Source organism: Eucalyptus grandis, chromosome 8 (genome assembly GCF_016545825.1).
Source record: "Eucalyptus grandis isolate ANBG69807.140 chromosome 8, ASM1654582v1, whole genome shotgun sequence".
NCBI classification, from domain to species: domain Eukaryota; kingdom Viridiplantae; phylum Streptophyta; class Magnoliopsida; order Myrtales; family Myrtaceae; genus Eucalyptus; species Eucalyptus grandis.
The window spans coordinates 64,516,921-64,541,836 of NC_052619.1; the positions used below are offsets into that span (position 1 = coordinate 64,516,921).

The window sequence follows — 24,916 nt, forward strand, 5'->3', positions numbered from 1 at the left end:
TCCATTAGGATTGGAGCGCCGTCTGGGAAGATTAGGATTGTTAATCTATGATTTGTGCCTACACCAACTCTGGGTTAGAATCAAGTATGGCATTGGAGATTTGAAACTCTTTTTCGAGACTTCAATTTCTTTGAAACCGATGAGGTGATTATATTGGCATGCGCGATAATTTAACCATATTTTTTTGTCATAGATCACAAGGCATGCGAACGCATTGGTGAATGAATGGTGGTTACATTTCCTTTTCAGTTGAAAGAGCAAGCCAAAGATCCATGGTCGTCGCACTCAATTAAATGGAGACGATTCGCTAGCTTACCCAAGAGATTCCCAATTCACATAACTCATCTCAGTCGCAATCACAATCACCTAACTTAAAAAAAGTGGATTGGAAATCATATGAGGAAGGCATGGAAAATGACGATTGAAGAGGCAATAGGAGCGCCATCCACATGAAATATCATTGATTATATCTTTCCATAAAGGGAAAATGAGCTTTAGAAGGCATGCAAATGTCAACGCGATTCCTTACCAAAAAAAAAAAAAAAAATGTCAACGCGATTAGTCCTTCATTTGGTGACGCTGCACTGCACGAGAAGTCGCCGTTCTCATCGAGCAAGCAGAGACCAGATGCCCAAGCGTGCTCATCGATGCAGCAAGGCGTCGCCATTAAGGATAACGATTCTAGCTAATGACGTTTCACGAGGGCAAGCATGCATGTCGATGCAAGACTAGGGACGAAATAGCTTTCGATCTCATTCATCAATTCTAGTAAGAAAAGAAGCCCCCAATAGAATTCGAGCGTTCCCACTAGACAATAGAGCAACCACAGGAGAAATAGGTTTCCCATCGCTACGTTAGAGGGGAGATAAATTTTTTATCGATCGTCTGCTTCATTCTTTGTAAGTTTTTTTCTGGCAGACAAGTTTTCCTCGTATGTATGTGGACAAAATTATACTTTTCATTTAATAGAGATAAAAGGGTTTTCTTAGTGCAATCATACGCCATCATGGCGTCCTTATCCCACGACTTATTTTATTCAATCTTTCAGTCGTACTTACCATAACTGTAGGAGTAGATTTAAGAAATAAGAAATATAGTTGTGGATAGTGTATAGATGTGTGGAATCAGTTCACATTGAAATCTTTCGTTTTGTGTCATTTTCTCATGTATCAGAGCAAATATTGATCCTAGTGTAATTTCTTCTTCATGGCCGATCAAGAAACTTCCTCTGTCTCTCCCAAGATCGATATAACATCTCCATATTTTATTCACTCAAGTGACCATCCGAATGACTCTCTTGTCTCTCTTCCTTTGAATGGAGACAATTATCCAATGAGGCATCGTTCCATGCTCATGGCCCTTGAGGCAAAAAATAAACAGTGCTTTGTTGATGGGTCCTTGCCACATCTTGTTTCAACCTCTTAAGAGTGAACGTCGTTGGCAGCTAGAATTATTGGTGGGGTGCTTGTTACGATCATTCCGGAGCATGGCACGATGCCATGTTGGATAATTGTCTCCATCTAAAAGGGAGAGACTAGAGGGGCATTCAAATGGTCACTTAAGTAGGAAAATATGGAGAAGTTACGTCAACCTTGAGAGAGAGAGTGGAAGCGTTTTGATCGGCCATGAAGAAGAAAGGACACCTAGATCGATATTTGCTTTGATATCATGAGAAATGACATAAAATGGAAGATCCCAATGTGAATCAATTTTCTTGTATTCTAAATATACATATTTATATAGTATTCAGAACTATATTTCCTAAATCTACTCCTGCAATTATAGTAAGTATAATCGAAAGAGTGAATAAAATAATCAAAAGAATGAATAAAACAACTCATGAGATAAGGCTTGATTGTAATATCAAGATTTTATGGGTTAATCGGTTTTATTTTCTTCTCCTTTCTTCATTAAAGAGAGAGCTCACCATAGGTGATTAGATGGTGAAACATGGAATTACAAGGTGCCTTACCAATTCCATGGATCGAGAAATGTGCCAGCAAAAGCAAGGATTGATAAGACAACCCAAGCATTAAATTGTTTGCACATAGTACTACGATGATCCAACGGGTGTAAAGTCTTCCCTTTTCTCTCCATCGAGAATATCTTAGGTACATGAGAACCTCTGAATGCTATCATGTACGGCAAACTATCTTCACACATGATGCTTAGAAGCAACATATTTTCAGCAATGCCCTTTCGGTAAAAGAAGTTGGACTAGCAATAACAGATTGCCATTCTTGTCATTATTATGCAAAATCATTGGGTGGTACTAAATTAGTCTTCTCGCACGCAAAATCATTTGGACAATCAATTACCGTGGAAATAACTGGATAGGACAAAAGGGGTAGTTTTAAATAGGCAGTCGGTGTGAACCGAGGGATTCTGTTTATCATTAAATAATTAAAGAATGACTAGCTTTCTTGCTAGCTCTTACGACAAGCTTAATCGTCTGTTGCTTAGTGACAAGAAACGAGACCAAAGAAAGGAGTGTGAAAAGTAGGAGGCGGAGGATCTCCCCAAAATTTGTTGGAACTTGAATTCTTGGAGTGAGATTTTGGAAGTATGAGAGGGCTAGAGTTTGGAGGGTTTTCTTCAACCTCGTGTGCTCCTAATTTGACCTATGCGAACCAACGCCAATAATCGAACCACGTATCTTATTAGTTGGAAATCGATGTCGAAAGGGCAATTAACGTCCTTGCCAGAATTTTTGAGGTTGTTCATTCTCTTGGCAATTTTGACAAACGCGTTGTATTTATGTGTGTTAATGCATGTATCTCATTAATTCGAGTTCATGTATCTTTTGAATTCATGTATCTATCTAATTTATAATTCATGTATCTCATGAATTCTTGTGTTCATTTAATTCATGTATCTTCTAGATTTTTATATCTATTCAATTCATGGTTTATGTACTGCTTCTATACATGAATTATAAAACTCTATAAATAGAGCTCAAAATATTCATTCCAAGAAGAAGTGAAACACTCATATCTCCCATCTTCAAGTTTTCTCTAAGTATGTCGGTTTCAAAAAGTATTTGACAGAGTCATGTTCGTATAGTGTTGATACCAACAAGTTCGAATTGTTGTATCTTGGAAGGCAAAGTTTGTCAAACTACTTAGCACCATTAGCAGGAACTAATCTTCTTAAGGAAATTCTTAAAGAGATTCGGCTAATCGCACCTCATCTCTAATTACTATTTCTTATTGTTATCACTTGTTTGAATTTATTATTTTTTTATTAGAACAAACAGTCTTATGTATTCATGGCGTAGCTGTCGGCTGCAAGCCGGTTTCACCAGCACCCAAAAAAAAAAAAAAAAAAAAAAAAAACAGTCTTACGTATTCATGCCCTAATATCTTTCTTCTTCTTCTTCTTTTCTTTATATATTTTCCAACAAAACAAACTGAGGACGGTTTTAGTTTCTATGTCACGAGGAGAACTTGCCCCGAAATCCACCCAATGACAATAACATAATCAATAATTGACCGATCAAAGTCAATCGAGATTGCGTCTCCCCCCCCCCAAAAAAAAAAAAAAAAAAACAAAACAAAAAAAAAAAGTCAATCTTGACGCGGCAGAGAAATTGATCGTGGTAGAGAAAAAGAAGAACAAGGACAAGAAGCAAAGTTTTCTATTTTTATCTTTTGCAGAATTACATTTTTTAAAATCACGACTTCTTAATACTGCAATGGAAAGTGGAAAGTGAACTTTTAAGTAGGGAGTTGTGGATAACATGGAAGTGTGTGAAATAGTTGGGATAATTGTCTTTGAAAGTCTCAAGACTTACTGTAGGATGAACAATTCTATCTTAAACAATTAAATTATATTAATTTAGTTCTAAACTTTTTAAAGATTTGCTAATTTAGTTATAAATATTTTAATGATTTGCTAATGTAATAATCCTAGAAAATTTTGATTGAAAATCGCTGATATAGATAATTTTTATAATATTTTTAGTTTTTTAGTTTTTTATTACTTATTATTTTTTCTCTTTTTCCTTTTTAAAAAAATCCATATGGGCCGCGGTGGCTGACCATAGGCAATGGTTGCCTTTGCCTAAGCGACCGTCGCCCTTGCAAGATCTAGGTGAGGGCCACGCCCTTGCCAACCACCCTTCACCTAGGCTCGTCACCAATGAGTACCCTCACATGTGGTTGGCCACATGGCAAAAAGGTAAAGGGAAAACAAAAAGGCAAAGACATTATTAAAATTGTAAAAATTATCCACGTTAGTTTTTAAAAAATGATTATGTGATAGTCTTTAATAAGCTGTAAGAATAACAGTCAATTTTGAATCACAAATAATTATAAATTGTTAAGGAATCCACTTTTGAAGAATCCGTGGCTCATTATAGTAGCCCAAGTACTATTGTAGCTTTTTGGTCAAAATTTGTTGAAATGACTAAATTGGTAATTAGTTAAAAGATTTAAGACCAAGTTGACAAATCATAATATGTTTAGGATTAAATTGACGTAATTGAAAGATTTAGGAATAAATTAGCCGACGTACAATAAATTCAAGATTTTTTTGATAATTTCCTCGAAGTAGTTGGAGGTTGAGTGGAAAAAGATTAAATTGCTGAAGTTCTATTTCTAAAAGAAAAAATTTATTAAGTAAATAATGTGATGGGCTCTCAGAGAGTGTTACCTGCTTTCTCGATACCCACTTGTGGTCCGAGACATTATTTGGAATACCAAATATCGACTATCTAGAATCAAAATGTATGTAGCCTTATTATTGACGAAATTCCATATAGAATGATAAGGTCTCATGATAAAAGCGCAGTGAGGTGGAATGTAAAAGTGGCGGGTAGCTTTTTTTAAATAGATAGTGAGTGTTTTAGGGTTATTTCTAACCACAAGAGTTTGTCACAATATATGTCAATTACGGCTGTTAAGCACTTGTCACTAATGGAAATGTTCGATACTAATCTTTTCTGAGTTCGGGAGCGTGCTTGCCATGAGTTCATGTCTGAATTATATCAAGTAGATCAACTTTAAAGAGCAGCGTGAACTGATAAAACATTTCCAAATTCCCATCAGGGTACATTGCCATAGACGGGATGGCGATAGTCCCTAGCATCCCGGGCGATGGGCGCCACCAGGGCTTCGCCTGTAATCTTTTTAATAAAAAGGTGACGAAGGGCTAAGGTTCCTAATATTGGAAAAGCACGTGTTAAAGGAAAACTACGTAATACTTTTTGTTGTAAACAGAAAAACATAAACAGAGATAATTATGCTAAGAAAGCAGTAACAATTAATTAAAAAAGTCCAAGCCAATGTAGATATAATATTTACGAGCAAACATGACAGATTACAAACCAAATATAAGCTTGTAAGATGCTGTAAATTCATAAAGGAATTAAATAGGAGGATGGCAATTAATTACTGCTAATGATGCTAAGCAACTTTACGAATTAAGCATCCCCAGATACAACACCATAAACTTATTTGAATTAACACTATGCAAACAGGGTCTGTCACATCTCACGAAACTGGCATACTTAGAGAAAATTGAAGTAAAGAGATGAGACATTTTGTTTTATCCTTCTTGTTTTTTTTTTTTTTGGAACGAAGAAGAGTTCAAATCAATATATAGAGTTTTGAGAAGTCGTGTGCTGAAAAGATACATGAACTAAAATTTAAACATGAATTCAAGAAATACATGAACTAAAAAGATACATGAATCAAGATATACATGGATTGAAAAGACATATCTCATTTTGTTCACTTTCACTCATCCATTTAATCCACTTAATCCACCATAATTACAACACCATCACTAAATCGAATAGGGATTGTATTTGAAGCCTTCAGGAGAGGAAAGTACAACGCCCGTCAGCTACACCGGCCAAGGTGGATTGATCTCTCAATCTGAGTACACAACAATATAGGGTTCCGGAACTTGAAGAAACGTATCCGGAATGGTCAGATCAAGAAATTAGAAATTGGCTTCTTCAACTTCTCCGGAATTGTTTATAACCTATAAAAAAAATACAATATGAATGCATCTTCATCACTAAAATACGCGAAAATAGTGCCGACCCTCCGCAGCAATTGGACCCCGGAGACGCCCATAAATAATGCCCCCTCATTGGATGAGCCGCAAAGTGTTCCCATCGAGCTCTGAAATCCTTCGTTTTCAATTCCATTTCAAGCGAAACCTGCTCCTCCTGATTCGTAGGTTGCTTCTCGGGGCAGTCGTGTTTTTTGTCTCCAAGTAGGTTGATTGTGTCGACATGGTTTGCCACGGATACCCGTTGATCGGAAGACTCTACGAGCTGCACGAGAAGATCTGCAGCCTCGACAGCCTCAACCCATGCAAAGATGTCGACACCCTCTTCACGCAGCTCGTCCTCACGTGCATGCCCCCCACCCACAACCACATCGATGTCACCACGTTATGCAAGAAGGCTCAACAAATGAGGTCAGACCTCATAAGGCTGGGTGGCGAAGCAGAGGGCCTCTTGGAGAGTCATTTCGCGACGATCCTGGGGTCTTTCGATCGCCCAATTGAGAAACTTGAGATCTTCCCTTACTATGGGAATTATCTCAAATTGGCCCAACTCGAGTTCACCCTCTTGACCCAACACTGTACTCATGTCCCCAACAAGGTTGCCTTCGTGGGTTCTGGCCCCCTCCCTCTCTCCTCGATAGTCCTGGCCTTGAATCACTTGACAACCACCTCGTTCCACAACTACGACATGGACCCCTTGGCTAATTCCAAAGCGGCTCGGTTGATCTCGTCCGACCCGGATTTGTCCAAGAGGGTGTTGTTCCACACTTGCGATGTTCTCAAAGTCACTGAAGAGTTGAAGGAGTACGATGTCGTATTTCTCGCCGCGCTTGTGGGCATGGACAAGGAGGAGAAGGCCAGGGCGATCGAGCACTTGGGGAGGTACATGAAAAGTGGGGCTATTTTGATGGTGAGGAGCGCGCATGGCGCTAGGGTTTTTCTGTATCCGGTGGTGGATGTTCAAAGTGATCTTGGAGGGTTCGAGGTTCTTTCGGTGTTTCACCCCAAGGATGAGGTTATCAATTCAGTTATTGTAGCGCGCAAGTGTTGATCATAAATCACGACACATGCCTGCACAAGTCGCACGAAGAGTCATTGGAACCGACCACTGAGAGGAGCAAAATTTGAGGAATCCCATCCATCCATCCCCCTACCCTAATTCTTCAGAGACAAGTTGACTTTTAATCTTTCTTCATGATATGCTATTACGTTGTAATTATCATGCATCACTATGCATGTATGACGAAGTGGTGTTCTGGTTTTGAATTTATGGCACTTCCACTCTTTGTCACCGACTTTTTTGTTATGAGCATCAGCAACTCTGTTTTGACTCCATCTGCAATCTGGAAATGAATTTCGCTCCTGTTTTAGAGGTGGCACTCCAGGAAATATTTCCTGGGGATAGAAGGGCCCTTAAGAAATGCCTTTTGACCTAACAACCCTGCATATGATTAAGGAATTTGGCCATGGAGAAGAGCATCGCTCAGTAACTTCTCTCTGTGAAACCCTTTCCCTAGCTTATTCAAGTCCTCGGTGAATGTTCAGGCAGGTCTTACTTTTTTCCATTCTAGCATCATGATATGATCATGGATTACGATTTCCATGCGCAACTCAATTAAATGGCATCAGGCACCTTGTTTTAGCTCGATCAAATCTAGATGAGGATCTCGCTTGTCTATGAAGATAGCGATATCATTATGCAATTGAAGTCTCTACGAGAGTCACTTCTTTTTCTCACATTGCGTAGGTCAACTTTTGCAAGAAGGGATGAAATATTAGCATGGAAACTTCTTAATTTTGTGAACAAAGTATATGGTGTTTCTATGGATGAACCAAATGGTTACATTTCTGAAGCTGAGAACATGTCATAGTGTTGTTCTTCGCTCTTGAGACTGTGATTTCGTGGGTTATCAGGTCCATATTTTGTTGGACCGCATGACGTTCTTCAGTGCAATGCAAGAAAAAACACAAAGCCCATTTCTGAGTATGATATATTTTAGGGTATGCGTTTTGGTGGTAATGAATTCAGTATATTAGGTTTAAAAAATCGTTACCCTTGACCTAGATAACATGTGGAATTCGGTACACGAAGTGTTTATTGACCTAGATTCATAGACTAATAGAACAAACATTGGGAGACGCGTAGATCATTTTCTCAAATTAACTTTTCTAGAACTCACATTAGAATATACAAAATTGATGAGAAAATTGTCCATAAAATTCCTCAATCTATTACACTTTTGCTAATTCAATCACACATTCAATTTTGATAATTGAGTTTTAAATCTTTTTACATTTTATCAATCAAATTCGTCTAACCAATTTTGACTAGAAATCACTAATATAAATGCTAACTATGTCACATAGTATAACCAGCACTAATGTGAATAATTTTTAATAATATTTTAATATTTTTCAAATTTATTTATTTTCTTTTTTTTTTCTTTCATTTTTTTTTCCGCTTCTTTCTCGCTAGACATCGTGATGATGACATCGCCGAGATATGGCGGGGTTGGTTAGGCAAGGCTCGCCCTTGCACTAGTGAGGTTGAGCCTCCTCTCCTAACCAAGAAAAATATTTTTGTTCTTTTTCATTTTTCCTCCCTTCTTTCTCCTCTAGCCAATTGCTACACATCAATGATGATCGATACGATCATCACTGCACCTAACGAGGCCAACCTTACCCAGACATGGAGAGGTTGGCTAGCCAAGTTGACACCATCTCCTTCGAATGCGGCCTCGTCCTTGCAACCCACCCCATTGATGAGTCGTCCGAGTGGCGAACCTTCACCAAAGAGTCCAACATCAACAACCTTGTCCGAATCGGCATGGGCCGGTAGGGGTGAGCTTTGTCGAAGCCTGGCAATCGACTAGGGGAAGAGGAAAAGGAAAAAAAAAAAAAAAGAGAAAGGAAAAAAAAGGAAAAGAAAAGAAAGAAGAAATTTTAAACTGTAAAAATATTAAAATATTACTAAGAATACGCCCGCTGTCCCGACTAGCCGACGGCTGACAACTACGTCAATAATTTTCAATTAAAATTGGCTAAATGGATTTAAATTGGAAAAATCATGAATATGTTTAAAATTCAATTGGCCAAATTAAAAGATTTAAATTTTTTTGGGATTTCCCATTAATCCTTATTTCTATCCAGATTCATCCTCTTTCCCAAAAATGCCCTCAAGGACAATATGAACCGGCTGAGTCACAAGTCAACTACTGTGCCAACACAGCTGCAATCCAACAACGGGTAAGAGTCAAGAACGGCGATACAAGATCCAGTCGGGATCACAGACAGATCCAACCTTTGGGATCCAGCCACAGCACAAGAATAACGTCCACCAACAGATGACAACCAGAACTATTGGATAGACTCGTCCATTAGACAGCATAACAATATGTAAACGAAATCAATCGCAGGACAGCAACTCAGGATGTCCTTGTTAGTGTCGATCTCATTGTTCTCTAAGCTGCTAATCGACTTGATCTAATACAACAAGCCAGGAGAGTTGTCTTCTTAAGAAAAAGCACAATAAATTCGTGTTTAAAGACAATAGAGAGAACTATTTTCATGCCTCATCTATTCCTTCTACTGAGATAAACAGATACTGCCTCAATATTTTTGCTTGGAACTTGAACACCAGAGCTAAAATATGCAGACAGTTTTAACTATAAGGAGTCACACAGTGGAAGAGATATACATGAAGAAACGACTTACACAGGCAAAGAATGAGTGGCATTGAGAGGAAGAACATAACATGGACCCAATCCAGAATCTGTCGATCAATTATAAACATCATTCTTGACCTCCACCCCCAGTGTCGAAATACGTAGGCACTCCAATACCACTGTTGACACCCTCCATCAAGGCGAATCTCATGTCTTCAGATGGCTTCCAATGCCGCTTCCTCTGGTTTATAAACCAATTGTTAATTTGCTTTTGGTCTAGCCCAGTGACTTCAGATAGTTTCAATTTTTCCTCTTCCTGCAATACATCACTCATTAGCCACATCGCACTTAAAGGAAAAAAAGAACTTGTATGCACTAGCTTTTTCTGAAGATCAACCTCAAACCATGATAGTCTTCAAAAGTTTAGAAAATATAGAATATCACATGCAGTGTGGCAGGAAAAACTGTGCATAGTTTTTTTTTTTTTTTTTTTTTTGGGTCAGAAAATTGTGCATAGTTTGAACAAAACTTTTTCCTCCTGCACGCAAATTGCCAGCATTTCAAGCAAAGGAGATTCAGTTATTTTAATGCCAAAATAAACTTGAGGCTAAGACTAGACTACTGTAAAAAATTTAGGAAACAGAAACACAACATAGATTATTTAATGGTCAGACTGAAAACATCAACTTTCAATTTTAGACAAACAAAATCTGAGTCTACATCAGTACAAAAACCAACCATCAAAAATCAGACGCCATACATATTTCCTTGCAATTCACGCCAAAACTAGCTAGCATTAATTAGGAAGCAAATGATTACCATTCTATTCTAGAAATCAATTTCTAGCTAGAAATGGACTTTTCAACTTCTATTCTCCGAACAAGTTTCTAAGCAAAAATACGCATTTGATAGCATGACAAAATTTCTGTTCCTAGAATAGAAATTTGTTTGATAACAACAAAAACTTCTCCCTCCCAAGTGGTGGTGGGAGGCAGCCGGCAGGTGGAGAGTGGTGGGCAACCGGCAGTGGCAGTAGGTGTCTGTCAGCGACAGGCAATGACAAAAGTAAACGATGAGAAGAGTTTTCATTTCACTTTTGTTCCAAAAATAGAAACACTAAAAATTTTAACTTCTAATTTCTATTTCAAATATATTTTTGGAATAGAAATCCATTCTAGAAATAGAAAAATAAAATTGCATTATCAAACAGATTTCCGTTCCAAACCTGTTCGGGAAACAGAAAAATAGAGAAATAGAGAAACAAGATGGTTATCATGCACACCCTTAGCTTCTCTTGCAATTAGGACACTAAAAACAGATATTCTTACTGTTGGATAAGGCCATCGATAGTGGGAGTTCCACCAGTTGAGCAGTGTCATCCTCGCATCCTTTGGTAACTTCCCGTTTTTCCTCTTCTTCAAGAACTCCTTCCTCAAACTGCTGAGATAGCCGCTGTACTTGCGCAGGAGAACCTCCTTCAGGTTTTTGTCGCAAGGAGGCATTCCGAACAAATATTCTTGACCTTCTGGAGCTTCCACTTCCCCGCAGCTGAGCTCCTCTTCTGAACTCCCACCCACTTCATCTGAAACAGGTTGAAAATGCAATGTGTCGAGTCTATTTTATCAATGGCATATTAAGTATAATAGGTTTGACTTATATATGCAATCAACCGACACATTCCTAGAGGGATGGCATCCCATCATTTACCAACATTGTGTCGTGTCTCTAGAGGGATGGAATGCTTTAGCCAAACATATGGTAATGTGAAATGACAACAAATAGAGCCAGGATCATCTGTCCAAAGGAAGCTCGACGAAAGAAGAACCGCACTTGAATAATTTTATTTTTATCCGAATGTGGAAAAAAGTGACTAACTTTTTTATCTCATAGCACAAACAGTATCTAAACTGCATCAACAGTTTATTTTAACACATTCAAATCCTAAGCTTTTAAAGAGCATCCTTGCGTTCATTTATAGGCGGCCTTTTTTTTTCCTGAAAACTACAATTACATGTTGTCAAGTGCTTCTTCCAAGTAATATTGATTATAGCTTCAAACATTTCACAATAAATTAGCATGCCAGGGACTCCTAAGTTTCTGGTAAACAATCATCAATACCTTAATCTCTAGCTTTGCAAATACCTAACACACCATGAACTTCCTCTTATTAAAAGCTATCCTTAGGCATCAAGAACTGGAAAGATGTTTTCTCCTTCCAATCGCAAATAACATAACCTGAACTTTGCCTCACCAAAGTAGTCCACTTCATGACACAAGATAAATTGTCACCGTTAAATGAAGAGATCAAATCACCTAACGAAAGGATCACCTTAAAATCTGAGAGCACTTTTTCTAAAAATAGAAACCTAGATGATGTTCTCCCTCGAATTTAAATATGACTCCTACCGGTGCACAGTGTCACCGGCCAACACTAACACAAAGTCGGTGCACTTCTCACTAAACAAATTCTCATTACTTGCGAAATCTTGGAATCTCTATTAGGACTTTGCACAGGCTTCCAATTCACCATAAAGCCACCTTTATAGACTTCCTAAACCAATTCCAGCTTGCTTTTCACTGGCAAAATGCGGTTGCTAGCTTTAACTGCCATTAATGGCTAGCTCCTATTTCACCATATAATCTCCGTACACAACTCCAGGTGATCATTTCTACACCGTGGTTTTTCGTCCTTAATAGCTGTCCTTCTCGAAGTCCATTATGCTCCACCTACTAACACTCATGCATTAAGTTATGCACAAAGTTGACTAATCTGACGAGTTCTTCAATAAATGGGAGCCCCTCCCAACCATAGAAGTACTTGCATCTTTATTTAAATTAACACTGAAGATTGAGACAAGGCAGGCAATTTATCCACAAACGGAATGTCTGGATTACCATAAGACTACACTATGGGGGAGAAACTGCTAGATTTATGATTTAATTGCAACACTAAAGCAGATTCAGCAATGAAAATCTTAATAGCCGAAACTCAACTGTTCGTCGGTCAAAGTATACCACATCAACTAAGCCTTGGGTCAGCTAAATGAATACCTTCGCACCATTGCGCTCTATTACCTATCAAGTCTTTGTATGCTTAACTGTAAAAGTACGTGCTTGAAAAACATTTTATTTGAAGCCGCAGCACTTTAAAAGAGTAGTCCAATTCACCTTCTGTCATTTCCAGTGATCTGTGAAGTTGAAGGATGAGTGAAGAACTTGGGCGTTTGAAAAGACAGAATGCATAACCAACTTATTCGAGTGTTATCTTCGCACAGAAATCAATACAAGGAACATCCAGTTTCAAGTTAGAATACCTATCGACTCTGGATTAAAAATTAGCAAGAATTTTTACATGGTAAACTACTACACCTACTAAGTCTGGCTAAAATATTCAGTTGCAAAATGACACGTGTAACAAGGGTGGGGCCAAAAGAAAATCCATATAATTTGAAAAAAATAATGGTAACGCCAATTATATAATAAGGGTTTCGAATGCATCTGTTGACTTATCCGAGGGAAAGAAAAAATGTTAATTTCTCAAAACACCAAGCACGGATAAAGATTGCACCCAATTACAAGGCTCTTTACACACCATACATGTCATTTCATGCACAGAACCAACATGACCCATCAAAGCAGCAGACAGCACCCAGTTTTTAAGTGCAGATAAAAGATCTCTGAATAAAAGCACCACACCCCAAAAAGAGGGGAAAAAATGGACATTACCTGAGATGCAATGCCCTGAACGAAAAGCTGTTGATGCATCTATACAGAGGTTGCTAAGTTGTGACTCGATGTTGCTCAAGAAGATAGTGGCCTCATCAAAGGGCTTGGACAACTCCTCCTTGTATGTGTTAAGGACCTTACAGTAGGATTCCTTCAACATTAAGAAAACACCCATTAAGATTGTCTCACCTTAGTCGGTGGGCAAAAGGGGTAACAATTCGCGGTCCATCTAGTGAGAAAAAATTCTTAATTTTGGGCAAAAATACCATGAACTCGTCAAGTTCCGGATCAGCTCCAAATTCGGCGCAAGCACCAGTCCGGCGTTTTTGGTCTCGGCCAATCTCCTCAAGAAGTGTGGCTATTTCAGGAGGTGCTCCAACCTGCAACCAAACCCAATAGAAGAAAAGGCAAAGAATTCAAATCACACAATCGACACATGATTTGACAGATGATAACTGCAACGTGAGCTTACAGCACCAAGCGTCCCGGTTCCAAAGGCACGATCATTAGTATTTAAATTCCAGCGAAAACACAAGTTTTGACAAATGAAAACATTCCAAAAGCTGGGCCAAGCGATGGTCACCATGATCAAAGATCGACCAAGGCGAAAAGGGTTTGCTTTGTGTACGTACCTTTTGGCATTCTAAATAGGCAGACACAAGTTGAGGATACAAAGGGTGAGTGGCAATCTGGGTCTTGATCAGATCAGACATCTCGGACCCTTCCCCGGATTCCATAAATCTACCCGACCCGGACCGGACCAAGTCGTTCAAGGACCCTTGGAAATCATTATCGTCATCGGCATCGGCAGTGCTAGCAGCACCAGTGATGCTCTCTACCCTAACCATATCATCCGAACCCTGAACCAAAGTGTCAAGCCTGTAGAACTCTTCCATCCTTGTTCACTGTTCACCGCCCACTCATGAACGTTCCAAGTTCTCGAACTGAAAAGGCAAAGGCCAGGCCCACCCCTAAAGGCTCTCAACTTCTCCAAAATGCGAACTCTCTAGGAATACGAAGGATCTGAAGGTTCCATTAAAAACCCTGTTCCGAAGCACGCGAAAAGCTCAGATTTGCATGTTCTTTTCCCGAAGATGGCAAGAAAGCCGACTGCAAACTGAAGATGATCCGGAAGGAGCTCTAAACGATCAAGAACCAGATGACCCGTGTGAAAGCAGAAAGGGACGGCACGGTAGTGGATGCCGCCATCGCAAACAACCCCCTCTAGCTTAGCTCGAGAAACACCTGAGGGAGGAGCAGGAGGTCTGATTTTTTAAATCGTTAAACATAAAGACCAGGGGAAAGCCAAGTGCTCGAAAAGGACCAGACACAGCTTTCTTTCCCAAGAAGAGTAGAACAAGTGGAAAAACCGGAAAAAGAAAGGCAATGACTAGGAAGGAGAGAGGGAGAGGGAGAGAGAGAGAGCGCTTTATCACATCGCACGGTCTTGCACGCGCTGCCGCAGTGATACGTAAGTGTAGTTGCAGTTAGATTTTTTCTCAGTGTTATATAGTTAAGAAAGATTTCGACGCATTGTGGTCTGGCGAGATGGATTTCTTGCGTAGCCCGGGTTTGTAGAGGTCGTGTCTCTGTCCCTGTCTCTCTCTACACGAAGGGGGGAAACGTGACGTGACATTCGACCCACGTTTCACACCCACGTTTCACGACGCCATTGGGGGACATCTGCAGGAGGTGGGTCCCAAAGAACATTGCCAGAAGTGGTATCCAATACACGTACTGTACCTCCATCCTCTGTTCATCCTCTCTCTCTCTCTCTCTCTCTCTTCACGGGGAAGTCTTTTTTTTTTTGTTAAGTTAAGGATAACGTTAATTAGCAAAAAAAAGGATAACGTTAATATATATATTATTAACTCATTTGGCAAAATTATTACATCCATTATAGTGTCCGCAGCTCCATTTTATCTCAAGAAAAATAAATAATTTTTGAAAAATTTTAAATAATCGCTCATTTCATTATAAAAAAATAATCAATAAGAAATATTTTCATTATCATAACAATATTTTCGTAACTTCATTTATTTTCATAAATAATAAAAGTTATTATTTTTAGAAAAAATATCTTCTAAATCATTTTTTTAAATCATATTGGCATAGTGATCAAAATCATGGTAATTTGTTTATTCTTAAGAAACATGAATTTGGAGTGCTGAGAATCGTAGGAAGACCTTATGTGACATTTGAAATTTTTCATGTTCGATTATAATATTAATGATACAAAATCAAGAATTTGCTAGCTTGGAGTTTTAGATGGCACATATGGAATTTCAAGTGAGTTGTTATTTTTGTGAGGTATGGAAGATGTGAAGGATGATTTTTCACGGTCGTAATTACTCGAAGTACAATGCATTAAGATTAAATTGCATGTTGATTGTATAGAGCAATGATGATTAACTTACCGTCTCAGTATTTGTTAGCGAGGACTAGTACACTCTAAATTATGTGTTGGATAGTTTTCAAGTTTTAAAATTTACTAAATTGAGATTTTCCTAATATTTGTTATGTTTCACTGATAATTTTGGTGGGTTGAAAGTATTTTTCTAGTTTATTAGCATTTCAAAACGAAAAGTGATTCCCTGATTAGGTTTTGATAGCTTATAAAATATCTACTTTGCAACCATATATAAAAATCAATTGTCACTCTTTGATTTATACATCTTTCTCATTCTCCACCAAGTATTTTAACCCTAATGTCATCATTACGTTTAACATTTGGTAATTTAGTCTTATCTCTTGGCAACTCTTCAGTACCCTTCAAATGCATTCCCCCTGGTCATGTAGTTCTATTCCCAAATTTCATGTCTTCAACTTTTCTCTTTTAGTTTCACTCTCCAATTTTTCGTGAAGGCAATGGTTCAACTCGTGTATTGTTGGACCTTCTAATTTAATCTTTTTAAGAGGTACAAGGTGATTTTGTGGTTTTATTCTCTTTTATTAAACTAGTTTTGTTAAAAGATTGAGAATGGTTAATATCTATTCTTGATTATTTTACTAGAAAGTAACTACAACTTTGAGTTGTTCAAATATTTTTCCATGATAAGTACAACTCTAAAAGTTAATACTTTTGACTTGATTATTTAATAGTTATTAATTTTGGTTTGACTTTGATATCCAACGTGTGAAAGTTTTGTTGATAGTATGTTGAATCATTGTATTCTTGTGACTTCAATAGATAAGTCTTTATATATCAAGGTTGTGATTAATCAATTTTCATAAGACTTAGTGATATGTTGGGTGAAACTGTGGAAATGGTGAAATTAAACCCTAAAGGGATATATTTGTAATCCGACTAAGTTACCAATTTACTAGTTAAGTGTTGTTGATTAATCACGGGATCAACTCTTTGAGTTGTTGATGTTCATGTGGTCAATTGTCTAAGTTGTTGACATTCACGTTGTCAATTATTTGGGCTATTGATGTTCTTGTTATCGAATATCTAAGTTGTCAATCATAGACCTTGTTGATTTCCATACGTATTAACTTATCTCTAAGTATATTATCGTTGCTCGCATGAGAAATGAAAGGAGATAGGCATGTCATTATCATTATCTACATATGTGATCAGTTAAAAGCAAGGTAATTAAATTTCAATAATGATTTGCATGAAAAAGAAAATGTTGTATATTGAATGTCAATTCTTGAATATGAATATTGATTTCGTTATTGATGCAAGGGAGATCATTTGATTATAATACAATATAATTATTTATGGAAAGCATTATGTTATATATTTCTATTACCCATATAATAGTGATGACAATATCCCATGTGTCAAGATTGTTAGGATTTATCGTACAATCACAAAGAAAATAGAGAGCAAAATCAAGAAAGATCATTTAAGACGCAAGGTTCTCCCCCAATTCATCCTTGAAATAGGGCTACATCTAGCTGAGGATTTTACTATAATTAATACATCACACATCTCTATTACATCTCTCTATTACAAGAGAAAAAGAATATATATATTCAGTAGTTATTCATGAGTCAAAACCCAAACTACAAAAAAAAAAAAAAAAAAAAATGAGCTCCAACTATAAAAGTCATTTAGCATCACTGAGCTTTGCCCTACACAGTTGATAGGGGGTATGAACTATACCCCCAAAAAGATGCCATATAAGTCGGGATGTCTTGAATGGAGATGTAGATGCCCCCATGTATCAAGATGCTTGGAAAGTTAGGATGCTCTAGGAGTGTTTGGGATTAGATGAAGTAATAAATATTACTTATATATGTGCATATATAAACATATAGTCACACATGTCTATTAATGCTAAATGGTGGTAGTGTTGCTTCACAATAAATTATGACGTCCTCCTGCAATGAAGTAGATAATCTTATGCAACATTGTTCAACATTTTCATTAACATATTATGATACGGAGAATAGTGCATGTATTCATTCAATTGCTTCTTATAGCCATTTTGTACTCGTCTTAATTTAACAATGCATACCAAGTTGAGTGGTAAAATAATCTTCTATTTTAAACTTAGAGATTTCATTTACTAGACTTTGACTTATCTCTTATTTTTCAAATAAATAAGGTTTGAAGTTCCTGTGTATGTTGATTGCGAATATCAAGACTTGCTAGCACCTAAATCAATGGTGGTTTACACTAGGTGTAGTTTGTAGTATAGATTAATGTAGGGATACTAGAGGGGATATCACATCATTTGTTGCCTAATAATTTAATATTAATGAGGAGTTGGTTAAACCAATTAGGGGCTTCGATGGTCCTGTAATTTCAACAATGATGGCATACCAATGGACAAGGTCGTCAATCTGTAATTTAGTAGCATGACTTTGTATAAACGATTTTTCTTTTTCTTTTTTTTTTTGTAATAGTATAGGACAGTATTGATCAAGACCCGATTAGCTTCCCAAAGTTTATGTTGTATCCTGCTTCCTTTTGTACTTGTATTTATACTTGGAAGAGGGGAGACATTAGAAATATACATTTGTACATTATTCCAAACTTGGCAAATTGTGTTTCTCGTGCAATGCGACCCTTGTGTTTCTGCATGTCTAATAATAATAATTATGGTTTTAATAAAGGGACTCGCACGTGACTATGGCAAAGGAGTATCGATTTCAACAATACTCAGCCATTTACACTAATCATGCTGTCCATCCCGACATCTTCATTGGCCTAAACACATTGTCAGCCAGGGTGGTGCAATCATTACTATCTAAAATTTCTAGTGATTATTTTTTTTTTTCTTCCAAAATTTAAAAGGCGTTCGCCTTTTGTGCATTATTGCCATCCAGGGCATTTTGTTAATTTTCTAGGGACAGATAGCGAAGCATGTAATCATAACCCTAATGGTAGTGGAGATGCAATCTTTCAATCTAATATGCAGTTATCGTACCAACCAGTCTCGAAACAAATAAAAAGCTCGAATACCCAAACATGCCAAAATTTACTATTTAACCCAGGGTTAATAAGTATGCACACAGGGTAAATTTTTTCCCAAACATGCAAAAGTTTACTATTTATCCTAGGGTTAATATCAAGTATACACAGTGTAAGTTTTTTCTGCACTAGTCCATCGCCATTATAGTTTAAGCCAACCTAACTATTCAACTTGACATCGATAAAGATGACTCGTAAAAATGACTTACAAAAAATTATATATAAACGTCTGACTTAACAAGAGTATTTGGACATTATCTACAATGTACACGGTCATCGAATGAAATTTTTTTTTGCATCAATGTGTGTGGCTTTCGATGTAGAATTTGCTAGAAACGTAAGGCGTCCTACCTATATTTATTTTATTAGACCAAAAACGTTATTTGAGGAGATTCAATACGTGAGATTTCTAATGAGAGCCCAAATCATGAACTGGATATTAGCTTATTTTATATTTTATATTATATACTCTTTGCGATAACAAATTGATCTCCTCTTCGATCAAGGAACTTTTGACCATTAGTTCTTTTACCCTTGAAAATCTCAATGTTGATATATAGAATGTTTATGCATTTAATGACAATACCATTTATGCCGATTTTGCTAGAATACAATCTATTTTTCTGAAAAAGAGTTCCATGTTTCTGAACACGCACTAGCCTCTATCTATTCCTTGCACCAATAGATTATCAAATTTAGGGACAATTTGCCCCAAATACTTTTTGCATATTCCCTCTCGCTTGCTAAGTAAACTAGTCTCCTAAGTTTGTGATTTTTCGTAGAGCTAAACTCACATATATATAGTGATTGCGTCAAGTTGTGTTAAATTTCATCTTCAATAAGTAAATATTTATATGCATATCTATGCTAAAATCTCAATTTGTCTCACCTTTTGGATTTTCCACTATTTCTCTCACATCAGATTATAAAAATATAAATAAAACTGCTACTCTTTCTTCTAATATATTTAATACTACCCATCAACACACGTTCAATTAAATAACTCAAAAAATTTTCCCAAAAAATATTTCCTAAACTTCATATATATCCCTCAACGATGATGGACTCGCATAACGTGTGCTACAATGCTAGTACAAGATAGAGGCGAATCCAAACGCTTCGTTCTTATTGGTGTACTTAAACATTAAATCAAACCATTAAAAACTTTTTTAAAAGGTGATGGCAGCCCATCTTTTTATTAAATTAGTAAGTTTGCATAGTAGGACGGGCCCTCCATTCTTGAGTTTGTCCTTAATTAAGAAATTTCACAAAACTGTGATTGTTTAGCAATGTCCTTGTCTGGAAATCACGTAATCATCCCCATAAGATTACTTCTCGAGAATATGCTTAGTTCTACATCACTCCATTTCCCTTGGGGAGCATCTCATCTACTCTTTGAGGTAAATCCAAAAAGAGAGATCACTATCGGAATTTTCAGATTTTTATTTTGTTTACAAACGAATGCCATGTGTCTTTTCATTAAAAAAAAATCTGTTCATTTGAATCGATTTTATTATATCCAACTGGATTTGGGGTACTCATTATAGTTAAGATAATCCGCATAAATAATATGATACGCACTACGTTTTTAATTAAAAAAAATGTATAATTTTTTTCTTTATTTGAATTTTGGTTTAACATTGTGGTTGTCTCTATCAAGAGAATATACCCTCCTATTAAAGAGGGAGAGTAAAAGGCAGTCATCAATGCGTAGAAGACTGCTTTAGACGCCATATTACCAATAATCTTATTGAAATGATTGTTATCCCCAAAAGTTGCAAAATCTCATGGAAACAAATCTGACCTGTATCAAAATGGCTTTCCTTTTTGGCGACCAGGTGCTGCTGTTTTCTTCTTTAACTCTCCTTTTTTTTTTTAATTAAAATAGTTTATTTCAGTGCTATCCTTGTCTTTTTGTTTTATATCATATTCTATCAAATCTTATAAAAAAAAAAAGAATTTAGTTTGTAGCACTTTAATCAAAGATGATTTTCCTTTTTATTTATGTTCACGTTGTTGTGCATCGAAAGTTATCGTTCTAAGCCCTTTGGATCTTGCTTTATTACCCACTGAGCGTGAATCTCGCATAAATGCTGGAGAGAAATCAAGCAGTTGCATGAAGAAGTGAGAAAGAGAATTTTAAAGCGGACTTGAAAAGTATCATGGTCGAGCAAATAGCACAGAAAACACATGAGGTTTTTAAAAAGGTAATCTTGTATGAGATTCATTTGAGGAGAGAATGATTTCTGCCGGGTCCTCATGCTAACTAAATCTCCTCGGCGAATGGGGGTGGTTTTTGAAATTTGGAGACTATGGCTTTTCCGCTACTTTCGATGTTGTTAATCTACCACCGTGTCACGAACATCAGGAGCTCGACGAAGATGGCCTCGAGGGACGAATCCTCTTCAACCGAGAGAGAACGACAGCGAGGATGTTTCAATTCCTTATTTGAAGATTTCAAGATATAGGGATGGTGTATATTTTTTGGTTCTGCGAGTTTATTTTGAATACTCTCAGCCTCAGGTTGCTTATCTAGACTAGGAATTTGATACTGTCGTATTCTTGGAGGTTTCTCAACAGGGTACTAGATTCCTGGCTATAAAAATTCCCATTATGGCATACGGTTAGATTATTGAATAAAAGTTTCATTCTGGGGAATCTCCTTCTTTTCTCTCTGTCTCTTTAGTTGATTCTTAGGGTTCCCGAGCAATCAAGAAGAATTCGGTATCCTTTACCCAAAAAAAAAAAAAATCTTTACCCAAAGAAAAAAGAAGAATTCGGTATCCTCGGATTGGCCTTCCAAAGTGGTAACTTGGTTTAAAGAAATCTAGATTATCTGCTCTCTTCTTTCCCATCATTTATAGTGGATGAATCAACCTTGTCGGGATCGGAAGACCCCTTTATTTAATTGTTGGTCCAAGATATGCAGAGTCTCTGGTATCGGAGCAATTAATTTATTTGGCATTCCATTCGGTATTGGTATTGCATTGGTGTTGCTTAAGGCTTTCCATTTGGCATGTGGACACTCATAAGCCACACATTCTATCTTGAGCACCAAGCTTTACGACCCTTAGGCCAGCCAACGAGCATTGAAGCTTCCTCATCAACTGAAGTTCTAAATACTAGAAACGAGGAATCGTGATTAGGATAGGAAAGGAAAGGAAAGGAAAAAAAAAAAGAAAATCCCATCTCCAATAGATATAATACTGAAAAGAATTGTTGGTCGACGATAACGAACAATGATATTTTTAATGACCATGCAACTCATTTCGTGCGAGTCGGACCATGCAAAGGAGTTCTCCATTGGCTGTACAAGATGATGACGGTTTGACGGAGGATCTAATATGTGAATTAAATTAAATCACAAGGCTTAGCCCATTTGATGTGGGGCATTTGATTTCGCAAGCTCCCCCACATCAAGGGCCAGTACCTCGTTATTGTTGGCTTTTATCTCCTAGCCGTAGTATTCTTGTTCCATCAGTAATCCAATCCATTCCCGTACCTTGGCCATTTTGGAAGCTTGCCAAGAACCGCACCTCATCCGAGTTCTTCGGTCTTGATGATCACTTTTCACGGCATTCCACATTCGATGTGGGGCATTTGATTTTGCAAGCTCCCCCACATCAAGGGGCGGTACCTTTGTCATTATTGGCTCTTATCTCCTAGCCTCTTCTTTTTCGATAAGTAAACCAGTCTACTCCCGTTCCTTGGCCGTTCTGGGAGCTTGTCAAGAACCACGCCTCGTCCGAGTTCTCCGGTCTCAATGATCATTTTGGGCTCAGTCTATCATTGGAACCACGCATTCTTCCAGAGAGAACGACCGGGTTGAATCTTCAAACGCTCTGGCGACCCTATGAAGGTGGATCTCATCCGCGAATAACATCACGACGTCTCGCCTATCCAGAAACAAGATTCGGAACGTGGAGAAACTAGATTGGTTTCGGAAGCAGGTTTTGTTTCCACTAAAGTGTGAAAAAAGGGTTAAGTCTTACCGAACAGAGCAGGTTGGGATGTGAAATAGTCCATGTCTTTATGCGGTACTAGAAACGAAATAGAGGTCATTGGCAGTGAGACCCACCGCACGTTGGCATCAGACGTGTGACCCAGAAACTGCGAGTGGCCGTTCGTTTGGTGTGGCCCCGTCATTGATGACCCATTCGAGAAAAACGGGAGAGGAACTGCTCGGGCGTGGGGCACGTTCTCGTTTGACTTCGTACCATCCTTTGACCGACTTGACCACACTCCAATAATGTCGTAGTCCTTCCATCCCTCTGGCCACTACATGACGGTTTAACGAGATTGAAAATGGATGATTATTCGATCGAACCCGCGAGAGCCTCATAGAAAAGGTTGCACCGAAAATCAAGTGACACCTAGTTGAACTGCTCGATCAGAACTGATTTTGTGCAAACTGCGGATCTACTAAGTGAAGCTTAGGGTTATCGATTGAAGGGTGAGTGATGTAGAGAGAATGATAAAACTGGTTAATAGAAATAGCGTTAGGACATTTGATACTAAAAGTTCTCAATTAGAATGGTTATATCTCCATGGAGCTTTAAAGACAATGTTAACCTCTCGTCCACAAACTAGTCCAGAGCCGATGCCCCCCTTTTGATAAGGTCTTAGCAAGCCGAAACCAATCGTTGTGCCTAAAATGTTTGACTGTCTCGCTTAATGGACTAGACGCTCAAGCTATGCCAAGGTGGTACAATCCAATACAAGGATACTATTCGTCGTATTGTTCTTAGAAATAGCTATAGAAGAAGGTTGACACGGTATTCTTAGCTTACCAAACACTACATAAGCCATTCTGTAATCAAAGAAATGCTGGTCCATGACATATGGTATCAAAACAGGATCCTTTGAGTAGGTGGATGATCCAAGGAAAGCATGTGGTCTTCCCCATCTTATGAGAGTGGGGAGTGATCGTCGTGTCCAAGGGGTCTCTAACAACTCACGGCTCGTTTAGCTTCTAGGATGGGAAGGGGAGCACAAGAAGGAACCGAATTGCTCACTAAATAGGGATAATGTTCTTGAATCAATTTGCAAATCTCAAGAAAAGATGTGTTATCACGTTTCCAACAAGAGGAGAACCCTTCATTAATCTATTGAGACTAGGAGGAGCTTAGCATGTGAAAGAATGTGCTGCTAAAGAAGCATAGTTGGCTAGGATGCCACACTTATCAAGGAGTATAAGTGACTGGAGATTTGCAAATGGCTTTTGAATGGGGAAAACCGCTGGTAAAGTGGAGTGGCCTGTTCTATTGGGCAAGCCTTACCATTCATGTAAGTCTAAGGGAGTGGCATAGATGGTTAGGAGTAGGGAAGCGAGTGAACAGCTCGCGACGCATGTTGCAAAAATGAGGGAGGGAGAATATCACCATGATTCTCTTATACTCATGTACCCTTATAAATGAAACCTAGGGTTATTGGATGAAGAGTGAGTGATGTAGAAAAGATGATATAACTGATTTGTGTAAATAGCGTTTGAACGGTTTGTACTGGGAATATTTGGACAAAATGGTTATATCTCTACAGAACTTTGAAAGCAATATTGGCCTCCCATGCACAAACATCGCATAGGCTATTTCACAGCCAAGGAACCGCCAGCCCATAGCACTAGCATAAGAAATGCTTCTCAATATTTGTTTCCCTAGTAGATTGGATAAAACCAAATCTTCTTCATGGTTTCTGGAAGAGCTAGTCGAAACTCCTGATGAAAAACTTTGGGTCATCTCACTTTCGCGTATCTTGTGTCTCGAGTCGGGGAGTGTCGCAAAGATGAGCCAGCAGCGTACCTCTTTAGCAGTAATCTCGATGGATTGAACACCGCCACCAAGATGATTTGTCACGGTCATGATACGAATCGTCAAGGAGAAACTCGCATCACGGCTTAAAGAATCAGAACAAGCTCAGGCCACCATACAAGACCGGGAACTCGCATATGGATTGAGCACCACCACCAAGATGATTTGCCATGGCCACGATACAGATCGTCAAGGAGAAACTCGCATCATGACTTCAAGAAGAATAACCAAAGCTCAGGCCACTATACGAGACCGGGTACTCGCATATG

General features: G+C 38.0%; 2 protein-coding genes across 2 annotated transcripts; one reads left to right on the top strand and one right to left on the bottom strand.

Annotated features, from left to right (window-relative positions):
• Positions 1–6,091: 6,091 nt before the first annotated feature.
• LOC104414670 (nicotianamine synthase) lies at positions 6,092–7,151 on the top strand. The gene has a single exon (XM_010025829.3). The coding sequence runs from the start codon at positions 6,245–6,247 to the stop codon at positions 7,070–7,072; it is 828 nt and encodes a 275-aa protein (XP_010024131.1). The 5' UTR covers positions 6,092–6,244; the 3' UTR covers positions 7,073–7,151.
• A 2,265-nt stretch (positions 7,152–9,416) lies between these two features.
• Positions 9,417–14,826, bottom strand: LOC104414672 (homeobox protein knotted-1-like 1). Its single transcript, XM_010025830.3, has 5 exons — positions 14,045–14,826; positions 13,679–13,792; positions 13,413–13,563; positions 11,015–11,268; positions 9,417–10,002 (listed from the first exon to the last, which is right to left on the bottom strand). The coding sequence occupies exons 1-5, from the start codon at positions 14,306–14,308 to the stop codon at positions 9,814–9,816; spliced, it is 972 nt and encodes a 323-aa protein (XP_010024132.1). The 5' UTR covers positions 14,309–14,826; the 3' UTR covers positions 9,417–9,813.
• Between the last annotated feature and the right edge of the window lie 10,090 nt (positions 14,827–24,916).